This window comes from Aedes albopictus, chromosome 3, assembly GCF_035046485.1.
Source record: "Aedes albopictus strain Foshan chromosome 3, AalbF5, whole genome shotgun sequence".
NCBI lineage: Eukaryota > Metazoa > Arthropoda > Insecta > Diptera > Culicidae > Aedes > Aedes albopictus.
In genome coordinates, this window is record NC_085138.1 from 234,112,147 (window position 1) to 234,127,519 (window position 15,373).

Below are 15,373 nucleotides of genomic sequence, written 5' to 3' on the forward strand. Positions count from 1 at the left end.
AATCGTCTTGTAAAGAACGGTTTTGCACGAAAGCCGGATGTCTTGTTAGCATTAACCTAGCATAGTTTTCCTACCGGCGAGGCTTCTTCTTCTTCTTCTTATTCGTTGCGTCTTCTGCGCCTTACTCGTGGTTTTGTGCCCATCAAATAGCAAGCGGAACTCCGCCCCTTCGGTTCACGCGTCATTTTATTGCATCCGTTGGTTCCTTCACAGTATTGGTACAGCGTAGCGCTAGCCAGCATAAAAGCGCACCGCACCGCCGCCCCACCAACAGTACAGGAGCAAACGCGTACGATGGCACACGCTGTTGTGTCGCGGCATTACGAAGGAGCCAGAGCGAGGGTGAAGCCAACGTCCAGTCCAGTCAGTCGCATCCACCGTTTGCTCCGGAAGGGCAACTGTGAACGTGTCGGTGTCGGAGACCTACTCTACTTAGTGGCCGTCATGAAGTACCCAGCGGCTAAAGTGCTCGAGGTGACAACAAGAAAATCAGGATCATTCACCGTCACCTGCAGTTGGCCATCCGCAACGACGAAGAGCTGAACAAATTGCTTTCCGGCGCGAACATCGCCCAGGGCGGTGTTTTGCCAAACATTGAGACCGTTCTGCTGCCAAAGAAGATGGAAAAGAACGCATAAACTGCATCCCACTTGTTTCGACCAAAACCAAAACCGTCCTTTTCAGGACGACCATATTCCATTCGCCCCGCTGGAGAGTTGTTTCGAAATTTTGCGTTAGTTCGTCTCCTTTTGCAGAGCACTAGGTAGAAGAATCCAGCATAAAAGCGCACCGCACCGCCGCCCCACCAACAGAACAGGAGCAAACGCGTACGATGGCACACGCTGTTGTGTCGCGTCATTACGAAGGAGCCAAAGCGAGGGTGAAGCCAACGTCCGTTCCAGCCGTACCGGAATGCAGTTCCCAGTCAGTCGCATCCACCGTTTGCTCCGGAAGGGCAACTGTGAGCGTGTCAGTGTCGGGGACCTACTCTACTTAGTGGCCGTCATGAAGTATCCAGCGGCTAAAGTGCTCGAGCTGGCGGGAAATGCTGCCTGTGACAACAAGAAAATCAGGATCATTCACCGTCACCTGCAGTTGGCCATCCGCAACGACGAAGAGCTGAACAAATTGCTTTCCGGTGCGAACATCGCCCAGGGCGGTGTCTTGCCAAACATTGAGACCGTTCTGCTGCCAAAGAAGATGGAAAAGAAGGCATAAACTACATCCCACTTGTGTCGACCAAAACCAAAACCGTCCTTATCAGGGCGACCATATTCCATTCGCCCCGCTGGAGAGTTGTTTCGAAATTTTGCGTTCGTTCGTCTCCTTTTGCAGAGCACAGAATCCAGCATTAAATCAACAGTAAGTGAGGAAGATTATCAGAGCCAACCGAAATGTTGCTGGCATCGGTGATTTTCATCAGCACGCTGTAAAAATGGCTTAACTTGTTCGCATAATCCCTTCCTATCAGTGTGGAAATGATCTTAATATGTATTAGAATCGGTGGTAAAAATATTCATTTGGAAATTCCTGAGTTGATACAATTTCCCATCCACTCGTGTATCAGGTATGCGACGAGGCACTGTTAAATTTCTTAACAGTTCTTGCAAAGTAAACCGTCAAACCGTGGTGGATTTGACACTTTTGCTGCACGGCGTCTTTCTGGAAAATTCTCTGTTCACTCTTGCAAGATATTTCTAAAGCCCTCAAAAGGACTGTTTGTATTAAAATTTGCAAAATTTTGTGTGAGAGCCAAGGCATTGGGGTCCATTCAAATATTACGTAACGTAAGTTTTGACAATTTTAGACCCCCTCCCTCCCCCACGTAACAAATTTTGAATGAAAATTTTTGAAATTTCGTATGAAGCGTAGCACAGCGCTATACCCCCTCCCACCCCCTTAGCGTTACGTAATATTTGAACGAACCCCTGTCGTTCTGACAGTCAAATTGAAGACAGCAATGACGATGTTGGCTCCGATGATGAAAAGTCCTCAAACTGGTCGACGGCTCAAATTGTGCCGTGCACGACGATGCGAACACGAGTGAACGTGCGCAAACGTCGACATCCAACGCGCTCGGCATGCCACAGAATACTAAACGAAAACGCAAACGGAGCAAACTGCATAGCTCTGCTTCGATGCGTTCCCCTCGAGGTGTTAATGAAGAATGAAGGAAGAGGGGAAGAAGAAATAGCTTTTATACTGCCAGGCGCTCGATCGAAAACCTCAAATCTGTGCTCGAACGTGATTGGCTGGATAAAACATGGGTTCACTTTTCCCAACTTTTCAATAGTTTGCTATTGAAAATCAATAGTTACCTTGTAGAGAATCGATGCGTAGATAAATTTGTGATCAATTCATGCAAAAATTTTGAAAATCCATCAAGAAATGACAGAGTTATTAGCGGTCAAAATCTAACCACTTTTCGTTACATGCTCAAATTTTCGGTTTTCTGAAGTTACACCCCTATATGTTGCCGAAGGACGTTATTCAACGTCAAAAATTTTGGTCGTTGACAAAAGTTCACGACTTTCGTTTTATTTTGTAAACTTGTGTTTTCGATGGTCCTGAAAAGGACCGGTTTGAATAATGGACGATTTTGATGCATTCAAAATGCCATGCAATGCGTGTTGGTTTTCGCTGCGGAGTGCGGAGAATGCTGGACGCCGTCGAAAATTGGCCCACCGCCGCTGCCATGGATGCGATTCCAAGTGCTATCATCAGCACGATATCCGAGAGTAGTCGCTGGGTTGTTGTGCTGCTGCCTTGCTGGAGGTGACATCCACCTCCAACCTCCTTGACTGATCCAACGAAAATGACGAAAGAAAACAGAGAACACTGCTTTTATACCCCTAGATTGGCAGATGAAGCTCCTCCCATTCGGCTGGCTTTTCAGTTAATTTCGTTTGCATGACCCGCCCCTTATGCTCCAGACGCATCAAACGATTAATCAACCGAGAAATGAGAAAATTTCCATTGAACGGATAATGTAACCAAAATATTAGATGATTTAGATCATTTTAATTTGGAAAATGTTAGAATTGAAACATTTTTCACGCAAAATGGTCCGGATATGATAATGCGTTGCCAAAGTCCGGGTGGAACAATTAGACGTCATAATTGTTGCTGGCTGAGTCACCAAGCATTCAAAATCATTCACTTTTCGGTTGTACTACACTTTTCCCGTTCGTTGGAATGGAATTATCCGATTCACAGCTCTTGAAAAATCATTTTCGATGGTCCTTAAATTAGGAAGAAAATTAAATGAATTCACTGTGCCACTATGCGTGTTTGTTTTCTCCGCACTAAATGCTGAACGCCACCGAAAACTGGCCCGCCGCTTGCTGCCGTGCATGCGATTAATGACCGGCTTTGCTTTTGCTGAGAAACGCCGCTCTGTCCTTGCTTTGCACTAGGTTCACCTTTCTCGATCGAGGGTGGAAATTCATCCAATTAACTCTTGAGAAATCTTTTTCGATGGTCCTGAAAAGAACCGTTTGAATAATGGACGATTTTGATGAATTTACAATGCCACGCAATTCGTGTTGGTTTTCTTCACGCTCAACGCTAGACGCAATCGAAAACTGGCCCGCCGCTTGCTGTTGTGAATGAGATTCCTGGTGCTATCAGTACGATAGCCAAGTGTCGTCGCTGAGTCGATGTGCCGCTGCCCAGCTCGAGGTGTCACCTCGACGGTGGTCGAAATGGAACTGACGATCAGCCAGCTCTCGCATGATCGCATTCCTTCCTGCATCGTAGTTGCCCCCACGATGCGCACCAATCAGAGAGCGTTGGTATACTGAACGAGAAAATTTGTCCGCTACCCATATTTATAGATTTCAGCGATTTCAATGTCTAACTTTAAAACAACTTTTCAACTATTTATCAATGATTTTTAGGTTCACCGAATATTACAAATTGAACGCGGGAGTTTCATCTCTCGGATAACGGGATTTGTTTATCATTTCGTTCAGTGGGAGAGGTACTGTGAGCGTTTAAAATCTTTCACTCAAACGTAACGCTCTTGGTTTCATAAATTTTGAAATGACACCGGGTATAGAAAACAGAGACGTAGTCCTACGTCAAAAAGGAGTACTATCTCCTGGTAGAGGAACGAAGTGCTGCAGACGCGAGCAAGAAGGAACGGTCCACGCAAACGGACAGCTTCCTCTTTGCGGGTAACGCGACAATGCCGCACGAGACCATGCAGCTCGCCGGGGCCGTAGCGGAACTGTCAAGCCGCCCTACGACTCAAGCTGCACGGTCGAAGCCTGCTGGAGAGTCACGGCACAAGAAGCGTCCGGTAGAAACGGGTGCGAAGCCGAAGCGGGAGGAAAGGGAGCGGCCAACGCGAATAACCGGGCTACCAACCCGGGTAGAGGAAAAGAGCTCAATAATAGCACATTTTGATATTGAGATCAAAAAGTGATATTGGTTTGATTGATATAAGAGATAAAAGATCTAAAAATAATATCTATAATTTACTCCTGGAACATCATCATCAGATCATATTTAGATCTTGTAAGATCTAACCAATAGCAGTAAGCTATTCGTATGATCTTGAAACATCAAATTTTGATATTGTTCAGATGTTCCAGGAACATTTTTCAGATATTATTTTCAGATCTTTTATCTCTTATATCAATCAAACCAATATCACGTTTTGATCGTCAGTACTTCACCTCTACCCGGGAAGCCGGTTGCGAAACGCGCAAGGGGCAAGGAAACCAAGCCCCAACAAGCCAATCCCAAGAAGAGTGACGACCAAGGGAAAGAGAACACTTGGATTACGGTTGAAAAGAGAAATAAGTTGAGACCAGCCCGCAAGCAGGAACGGAGCGACGCGCTGGTCTTTAAAATCGAGGCAGACACATATGCCGGAGGTGCTGAAGGCCATGCGGGGTGAAAATCGTCTCTCACCGCTGGGCGCGGATGTAAAAAGCATCCGACGCACTAGGACTACCTAGTTTTTTTTCCAGACATTACCTCAACTATTCTTATAGATATCTCTTAAGGAATTCTTCTAGGGCTTCCAGGAATTTCTACCGAGATTCTTCTGGATTTCTTCTAGGAACTCATTCAGATATTTTTCCAAGAATTCCACATTATCTTCATGAGTTCTTCTTTCTCTGAGAAATGATTCAGAGATCTCCCCAGGAGTTCTTTCAATGACTGCCAGAAATTCTTTCAGAGATTAGTCTAAGATTTGCTCCAGAGAATCTTTCAGGATCTTTTTCCAAAAAGTGCGCCGGACACAGGGGGATTATTCATACATTTTTTCCTTCACTTTATTTGGCACAAATGGTTATTTCAAAATGACCTAAAATATTGAGCTAGAGGGTGCAATATTGTTTTATTTATTTCTCGAAGACATGTCAAGTGGACTGAAAAGGTTTATCAAAAGAAATAATTATTTTCAACGAATACCGTTAAAGGTCACAGAATCAATATCATAAACACCTTGTCAGCTGCTGCCACTTCACACCAACCAGATGACGCAAATCTAACGACTGGAAGTCAGTGACCAAATCATTCGCCTAGAGACCTTACTAAGTGGCATGCAACCACGATAGTCATAATATAACTCAATTAGCATTAATTGATATTCATCCAAAAAAACAGGTCGCCAATGGGACGTGCCTTACACCACTGACTGATGCCGAACGGAACCAATATGGGCTCGTGACTGTTGCGGCAATCCGTTTGACGGTTGGTTCCGTTTCAACAACTCTATGTAGGTAGATGGAGAAATAGTGGATAGTCACACTTTTTTCCGGATGTTCGCCATCGTTCGGCTGGATTCAGTTCCACAGAAGGAACTAGGAAAGCAGCAGTTGGCTGAATTTGAATGCTGCTGATGTCGCACATGTCTGACGGCGCGGAACAGCGCCGAAGAAATTAAAACGTCACGGAATGTCTAACGCCGCATGCAAGAAGTTCTCGGAATACCGGACGATGCATGCGGGTGTGAATGGTCTGGACACAATTGAAACTGAAGAAGGGAATTACTGTTACAGAGCTTCTTGCGTTTTTACGCTGCAGGGAATATATGTAGATGCTCATATTGCACTTTTTGGCCATACCACTCGGCTTATTCAGAAGAAAGCGGCACCGTCAAGCGGTGTAATATTATAAGAACTAACTTAGTATCCTACGCACACACTGAACAAACATTTTTTAATAAAATTTAATCCACAGTCCTGGACAAGATTTTTATGCCGAAAAAAAAATAAAATTATGTTGGTTGATAATGATTTCATAATTATTATAGATGTGTCTTTTTATTCTGTGTTCTAGTCAAATATTTGATATCAGTAACAAATTTTGAAAACGACGTATAATCCATGGTGTAGCATTGATTATACGTCGTTTTCAAAATTTGTTACTGATATGAAAGCTATAAGTTGTGAACCTTGCACGTTTTGCTTTTAAATACATACATATTCTTTGGCTAACGGATAAAAAGGATTGAAATTATTCCATTTTACGGTAGTGACAACTGCATGTCAAAAGCAAGAAGTCCGTAACGAGAAAAGAAAAGAAACAAAACGAGCTAGCTTCCAACTTTTCACATCGTTACGCATCCTTAAGCGCCATAATTTTGTATCTTCATGGTCAGCTTTTGAGATGGTCAATAATTTCAATCATCTGTTGAAAGAAGCTTCTTTTCCGGGAACAACTGCTAAGTAAACTCAAACGTGAAACCGAGAAGCTCCTCAACTATTCTAAGTTTTTTCAATCCCTGGAATGATTTCTATCTTTTCAAGTCGGTCAAGAAAGGACCTCCTCTTCGCTTTCTCATGCTTCTTAAATGCGAGCTGCTTAAAAAAATCTGACCCTTTCATTAATCCTTCAATGGTAAAACGAAACCTCTCTGTTTACTTTACAAATTTCCTCAATTATCATTCAAATCACTCATTCACCGAGATCGGTTCCGGTAGGCAATGGCCATTTGTGTGTCCGGTTGCAAATCCAGATCTCACCTTAAAAAAACTGTCCCAAAACATGCCGTCGCATCAGAAAACTAGAAAAAGGGGATAGCATTGCGTCGTATTCATCGTTCTGGGACATCTATTAATTACGTTTGAATCAACTCGAGCAAACCAGACCACCCGACAGACGGTCCTGTTGTTGCTCCCTAATGTTCTCTCGATATCATATCCGTTGCGCTTCGATGCTGCCAGAGCCAGGGAAAAAGTGCGTCTGGTGGCGTCTTCACAGTTGAATGGGAAACTGGTACCTAGCTAGTGAGGAGGCAAAGCCCGTTTCGAGGATTTTCCGATGCATTTCGATGCAGAAGGGCGCTGTAAAGCCTTTGCGTCCCCTTGTCTAATTGATTAACACTGATAGAAACAGATGTCAATGACCTTGGTAAATATTTAGCAAGGATGTGAAACATTGAGGAATGTATGGGAAGTTTCAAGCTAAGATCGCTGCATTGCTCTCCATAGGAAATGGGGTTTTCCATACATAAATTACACAGAAAAAGAAATTTAAAAAATGTTCGTTTCTTATACTGCTTGAGTTTTTTTTATCTGTATTTCTAAGATTTTTGGCTCAAGGCCAGTTCATCCCGGATTGCTTGAGCATTTACGCAGCTAGTATTAATCTAGACTGGTTCTGGGGGGTGTCAGATCGTGATATTTTAAAAACTTGTTGAGGGTAACTTTCGGGTTTCTTATGAGCTGCAACAATTGAGGATGTCAAATCAAGCTGTAAGATCGGTCACCCTAGTTTGATATCGTCCCCAACAAGTGATGAAATATAATGAAGATGGGAGTTTTACTCTTCTACGTTGGCTAACCTCAAATCCAATAGAAGCTGCCCATAATACTCAATTTAAAGTTGTTAATACGGTTAATTAACGGTTTAAGACAATTATTTCACCGAAAAACAACTGTTTAGCGATCTAAAGTTTTAGCTCAAGTTAGCGCACATGTAAACACAATTTCGCATTATCATGAACTTTGACGTTCTCACTATCTACGTTCATACTGTCCTGTCATGACCTCTGTCACTCCTGATGGTCATTCAGCTGTAGAGATCAGGGCAATAGATTGGCGCACTCCGCAATACTTCCCCGACCCGTAAGGCTGGTCAGGTATCTCCGGTCCGGCTTTACCTTCCGCTACATCCAGCTGCGCCAACTTCGTCAATGGCCGGCGCACCAGGCGACGTGCAGTCTGCACTACAGCATCCCGTACTCTTCCATCACGCCCCATGGTAACCTGTACTACACGCCCTTTGGTCCATCCGTTACGACTTCTCTCTTCTACAATAAGCACCAAGTCTCCAACCTCGACTGGCTTGACCTCTTCGAACCACTTCGTACGACGTGCGATGGTTGGAAGGTACTCTCGTACCCACCGTTGCCAGAATTGGTCGACCATGGATCGGCATAGGTTCCAGTCGTTCCTACTAGCTAACTGCGGGTTTTCCAGCATCCTCGGGGTCTGCGTTACGCCACTGGAGCTGAGCAGAAGAAAATGATTCGGCGTAAGCGCTTCCTGCTGCGCCGACTCCAAAGGGATGTACGTTAAGGGAGCGTCCATAAATTACGTCACGCAAAAATTGCCCATTTTCAACCCCCCCTCCCCCCTATGTCACACTTTTTGTATGAGACCTCTGGAATTTTTGTATGGGTTGTCACACTTTACGGAACCCCCCCTCCCCCCTAAAAGCGTGACGTAATTTATGGACGTTCCCTTAGTGGCTTCGAATTCACTACACTCTCTGCTTCTATCAGTACCGTCGCCAACGTTTCTTCGTTCGGTATCCGTGGAGTGTCCATTGCGGCAAGAGCAGTTTTTACCGATCGGACAAGGCGCTCCCAGGCCCCACCCATGTGGGGCGTATCTGGCGGGTTGAACAGCCACTTCGTGTTCGCGTTTGTGAATGTTTCGGCTAACTGGCGATCGATCTCGTTCATCTCCTTCTTCAACTCGTTGCTCGCTCCTACGAAGTTCGTGCCTCGGTCGCTTCGTATTTCCGTTGGTGCTCCTCTGCGTCAGATGAAACGTCTTATCGCCATCTTACAAGACTCAGCGGAAAGCGTGAGAACAACCTCGAGATGTACTGCGCGGGTCGTCATGCACGTAAATACTGCAACCCATCGTTTGGCTGTACTACGGTTTACTCTTACGGCGATTGGTCCGAAGTAATCGACGCCTACGTACGCAAACAGACGCACGAACGCCTGCAATCTAGCTACAGGGAGCGGTGCCATTCGAGGTACAGCTGGACTCGGCTTCTTTACCTTGCACAGTTTGCATTCTTTTGCTACCTTGCGCACGAAGGACCTGAGCTGTGAAATGTGGAAACGCTGTCTTATCTCGTTAACGACTGTCTCACCGTTTGCATGTACTTCTGGTGGTAGCAGTCGACTAACAGCCGTGTGCCAAAATGATCTTTGGGCAAAATTATAGGACATCTGGTGTCGTAAGCAACGAAAGTTGCAGCAGCGATCCGACTATCTGAACGGATGATGCCCGACTCGTCTAGGAACGGCGATAGCTTGCGAATAATACTGGTCCTCTCCAACCGCTGCTGTTCCTGCAACTGCTTGCCCTTGTTCATCTGCATAACGTTCGCGCTGCATCCAACGATAGATGGTTGTTTCCGCCTTAGCCAACTTTTCTTGTGAAAGCGGGCCGGCTTGCCTTGATTCCTTGTTCGCCGTCCGCCGTAAGTTCTGCGCGTATCAATGGACGTATCCTACAGCTCGAACTAGACGTGTCCACCTTGAGAACCGCTCCCATGCCACCAGTTGTACCGCCTTGCAATGCACCATACAGGATCTCAGCTCTTCGTTAGTCTGCACTGCTGGTGACTGCACGCTCGATATCCACTGATCCTCCGGGAGGTACAGATCATCTTCACCATGAAACCAGCGACTGTTGGATGACAGGCAGGGGCCTTTCCCCCACTTTGTAGCCTCGTCCGCCACGTTCTTCTTGGTAGAAATCCAGCGCCACTGTTCTGGATTCGATTTCGATATAATCTCTCCTACCCTGCAGGCGACGAACTGTCTATAGTTGCGATGATCGGAGTTAATCCAGGCCAGCACAGTCTTCGAGTCACTCCAGAAGAACACTTTCTCAATTTTCAAAGAGTGGCCGTTGAGTATTGTTTGAGAGAAGCGAACGCCGATGACTGCTGCCGTTAACTCCAGTCGCGGGATAGATTGTGCCTTCAGCGGAGCTGCTTTCGATTTCCCTCCTACCAGCGCTACTTCAATTCCATCAGGAAATACTGCTCTTAGATACCCAACGCACGCGTATGCTTCCTCGCTCGCGTCTACGTAGATGTGCAGCTGCAGTGACACAATGTCGTTCACCGAATGGTACGGGAAGTAACAACGTGGAATACGAATGTCCTCCAAGTTGTGAAACAGCTCAATCCACCGAGTCCACTTCTTACACAGCTTTTCCGGAATCAGTTCGTCCCAGTCGGTCTTGGCTCGCCACAGATCTTGGATTAATATCTTTCCGTGGATGAGGAAGCAAGACAACAATCCTGCCGGGTCAAACGGGCTCATGACTACACGTAGCGCCTGACGTTTGGTAGGGTGTTTCGTGCTCAGCGCTGGGATATTGGAGAACATGAAAATATCTTCATCGAGCTTCCAATACATCCCTAGTACGCGTTCCGTGGTAGTGCTTTTATCCAGCTGGAGACACTTCTCCGTAACTTGATCGGTCTCCCCGACCCGTGCCAGAACTTCCCTGGAGTTGGAAAGCCGATTCCGAAGATGAAATCCACCGAGAGAATGGACATGTTTAACCTCATTCGCCAGTTTCACCGCTTCTTTCACGTTGTCAGAGCTTCCGAATAGTCGTCCACGTAGTGTTTCTGAATTATGGCATCTGCGGCGGCAGGGAACTCTTTGGCATGCTCTTCCGCGTTCAAGTTTTTGACGAAGTGGGCCGAACACGGAGAACATGTTGCACCGAAGGTTGCCACGTCCATCAAGTATACTTCAAGATCCTGGGATGGATCCTCGCGCCAGATCAGCCGTTGAGCCTGACGGTCTTCCGGCCTGACCCGTATCTGGTGAAACATCTCCTTCAAGTCTGCGCATAAAGCGATTTGCTTTTCTCGGAAACCGAAGAGAACGTCCAATAATGTCCGAAGAAAATCTGGCCCTATTAATAGCATCGTGTTGAGCGAAATGCCATCATCCTTCGCCACCGCATCACAAAAGATGCGAATCTTGGACGGCTTCTTAGGGTTTATAACTACCCCCAAGGGTAGATACCACGTACGTCTTGGATCTGAATCGTCCAGCTCCTTCTGCGTCGCCTTATGGATATAACCTTTGGACTGATACTCGGACAGCTGCCTTCTTACGCTTTCTCCAATAACAGGATCGTTCTGCATCCGCCTCTCCAGACACTGTAGCCGCCGAACCGCCATATGATAGCTGTCCGGGAATTCAAAGCAGTCGTACTTCCATAGAAATCCCGTTTCGAATCGAAGCCCGATACGCTTTGTGGTTTCCCGCAGGATCCTATTAGCTCGCTGGATTTCAACCGATTCAGGACGATCGACTTCCATTATTCCCAGGCTATCTACTGAGAAGAACTGCTCCACCTGCTCGTGGAGCGTTTGATCCGTTTCCTGGCATTCGCAAATGTGGAAGGTGTGAACTCTGTCTACGGATTTTTCTTGATTGGAACCGTAAACCGTCTAACCTAAACGTGATTTTGCTGCTATCGGTTCTCCTGGCTGTCCGTCCCGTAGTTTCAGAGTTGAGGTGACGTGCGCATTATCATTTCCGATAAGGATGCGAGGCTGCGCGTTCTCATAATCACCGACCGGTAGGCCTCTCAAATACGGGAATGTCGTCACCAACTCCGCATACCGTAGCGTCTGCCTGGGTAGGCCCAGCTTGTTCACTGTACGCACGTCCGACAGAGTGTGTTTGGTCGAGCTTGAAAACCCGGCGATCTCCAAGGTGACACGTTGTGAACCCGCTTCTGTCCTCTTCACATTCGACGTCCAGTGCACGCACTCCGCAATAAAACTATTTATTATCTTTCTTTTGCAGTAACTTGTGGATCACTCTTCTGCGATCAGCTAAAAGATATATGCCAAACGGGAATCGCTGAAAATGTTGGTGAAATATCTATAGAATGTCTTCAGATTTTTTTGTCAAGTTTCATTACTCTGATGGTATTACTTTTTAAAAAGTTATTTACTAAGCTATAAGTCAAATTTCAGAAAAAAAGGATTTAGTTTTTTTTGAAAATCTGCCCGCTTATAACTTTATCCTGACTAGAAGCCAACCAAAAAAGTTCATATTTAACTTTGTAGAACATTTTGCAATCGTTTGTAGAATTATTAGGAAGCTCGACCAAGCAGTTGCTGAGCCGCATCACAGTGGTTCAGGTTCAGCTGCGTTACCTGCACTGTGATTCACTGTTGTTCACTGCGGCTTTTTTGAAGGCCGGGCACCTTGGACCGCCCATCGGATGTCTGTTGTTCGAGGATTTCCCGGTACAGATCATGCAGATAGGTTAACTCGTGCAGCTTTGGGCCTTATGACTTTCAGCGCCGCATCGCCTGCACAGTTTACGCCTGTCGGGGCCTTTGCAGTCCCACGACTTGTGTCCTGGTTCCAGACACCTGAAGCAAACCTCAGGTGATATACACACCAATCCACCTTCATATTCCCTATCTTAACGGACTTTTTAACATCCGCCACAGGTAGCAGAATCAAAGCTACATATCTGTGTCCCTGCTGGCCCTTTCCGTAGCTTAACGGCCACGGCGGCCACCTGCACATCGCACTGTTGCCGCAGTGCCGTGACGAGCTCTTCCACTTCGGTGATATCATCAATGTGCTTGACCTTCAGAGTTGCCTCATGTGTAAGAGCCCTCACCTGCGCACCCTCTCCAAGGACCTCTTCTGCCAGCCTCTTGTAGACGGCGTCTTTGTGTTCCTTCTAGCGCTTCAGCTCCAGGATCATCTCGTCCGTACAAGTACGTCTAATACTGCGTTTGTCGACTCCAAGACCCTCAAGCTTGGCGTCGCTTCGCATCGTCTTCAGCACGTCCGAGTACTTGGACTGTTCCGTTTTGATGACGATCGCGTCGCCTTTCTCACGCTTGGCACCTGCCCTCCTACGCCTTGGATTGGCGTCTTGCACTAAAACCTGCGGATTCGTCTTCTTCTTCCTCCGCTCTACCTTCGTCCAAGGGGGTCCTCCCCTTGGATCACCCTGCTCTGTGGCTGCTGAGCGCCCACCAGCCATCGCAACCCCTTGTTCCCATCGTTCCGGGACGGGCCAGCCTTTTCAGGCCCACCCTTCCTAGCTTTCCGGGAACCCTGGCTGGGGTCCGACCTTCCGGCATTATTACCGACTTTCGGGATAATTATTCACCTGGCTTTGCGGGCACCGCCACACAGCTCCTCGCCCGTGTCCTCGCCTAACGGCTGCCTCGCCTGCTTCTGAGAGTGCTTGCCCCGTTTGTCGCGAGCAGTCGCTTCCACCTGTTTCGGACTTCCTGCGAAGGAGAAGGCCTCCGTTTGAGTAAACTTCGGCACATTCTCCTTTGCAGGCTCCGCTGCTGCAGCAGTCAGCAACGCGATTACCGCGTGTTCCTGCTTGGCCTCGTCGATCGACACCCTAAGTCGAAGCAAGGCTGTTTTCAGGTCTTTGCTTATATTCGACTTAGTGGACGCAAAGTCGATGATTTTGCCAAGCTGCTGCTCAGCCACCTCTATTGCAGACCGTCCTTTGTTTTCTTGGTTGACGGTTTTGCGGCTTTTCGGGCTTGTTTGGAAGTTGACCATCAATGTTAACTTCTTTTCCCGATCAGCCTAGATAGCTGTGTAGTGTCGGTAGCGGTTGTCTCAATTGGCTAAGAATAACACTACGGATCGCCTGATCCAGTGGTAGGAATCCACTAAACAGGTGACCCCCAATTCATGGTGTTATGCGGCTTTATGCTTACCGTGCCAAGGAATGAATGGTTAGGGGGGGGGGGGGGGTCTAATAAAAACCTAACTACAAACGGAGCCTGTGGAGTACCAGGGCGCCCTCCACAGTATTCTGCCCTTACTGCGCTAACCGGAGCAATGGTGCAGTTGACCTCGTGTTTCTCTGAGATAATCTGCTATCCTTCTTAAGCCTATACTGCAAGGCTCAATAAGGGTGGGATTATTAGTATGTTGTTTATTAGCTTTAATTATAACCTATATGGCTCTTCGCATTATGCGTTCTTCACAGTGTCCTCTGTGTATGTTCGTCTCTCGCGCTCTTCAATCGATACCAAATTGGTTTTTATCGCTGCTTTTTTTTTTCTTGTGTTGTGATTGTAAGAGTTTGATCGTGCCTAGTTTGGGTAGTGGCTATGGTTATGACAGCTCAGAACAATCTTCAGCATAAAAGAACAGCTTTGGTTCAAGAACCTTACTTTCGTAGGGAGGATTTCTATGTAGATGTAATGTTTTAATTACCACCTATGTTTCGCATTTTGCGTTTGATCCGATGTTTGCTACTTTCAGTAAAATTGAAATGACAATCTTGCGTGTCATGCCTCGAGCCCCAACATGTTTTGATAAAACTACTTATTTGCAGCCTTGCCATTCCCAAATCTTGGTGGGATTATACTGTCAAGTTTATTCCGTAAATGGATAATGTCTTCGTATGAAAATTAAACCTATCAAATTGACCTCTTTCTTCTGAAATGATTAGAACGCTTTGTCGAGCTTCACACCCGTGATGCTTTTCTAGCAAACATGCCTCTCCATGGGAACCAACATGCTTACCAAAATGGAAAGTCCACTGTGATGTGTTTACACAATGTTGTTTACGATATCGGAAATTCAAAAATTCATTCATTCAAAAATAATTTTGTTTTGTTGTTTTCTCGGATTTCCAGGATACTTTTGAACACGTACCTTTCGATTCCATATTGGATGCCACATGGATTGTCCTATTTATCTTTCAATGATTTCCAATTGGATTTTCCAAATGCTCAAAAACCAACATCTCTTCTCGACATTGCGTCTAGCAGCGATTGGGAAATTGAGTGTTTGTGGATGCCCCCATGCGGGAGTCTTGCCATGACTTTTGAGGAATCTCGTAGCAGAAACGCAATTGAGATAACTTAATGTAGTTTTCCTACTTATGATTTTGTCCATCACAAGCCTCAACAGGCTGCTTCATTTGTCTATCTTAGCTGAGAATCCGACTGTGGAACTTTGAATCATTTGATATGTAACTACTCAGTTTTTACGCAACTGCGTTTCCGAGTACTCGGTAAACACTTGATTAAGTGAAACTGACCTAAGAAGCCTGAATCTATGTTCTGTTGTTCTGAGCCCGTTGTGGCAAGTAGCTATAGGCTTACTTTACGCTTTATG

General features: G+C 46.1%; 2 protein-coding genes across 9 annotated transcripts in view; one reads left to right on the top strand and one right to left on the bottom strand.

Annotated features, from left to right (window-relative positions):
• The window catches only part of LOC109401709 (ras GTPase-activating protein raskol), a 441,723-nt gene that overhangs the window by 170,365 nt on the left and 255,985 nt on the right, over positions 1 to 15,373 (bottom strand). The gene's annotated exons all lie outside the window — the stretch shown is intronic.
• Positions 295 to 2,504, top strand: LOC109621553 (histone H2AX-like). Its single transcript, XM_062855196.1, has 3 exons — positions 295 to 474; positions 516 to 632; positions 739 to 2,504. Exons 1-3 carry the CDS (start codon positions 295 to 297, stop codon positions 1,216 to 1,218), a joined length of 777 nt encoding a protein of 258 aa, XP_062711180.1. The 3' UTR covers positions 1,219 to 2,504.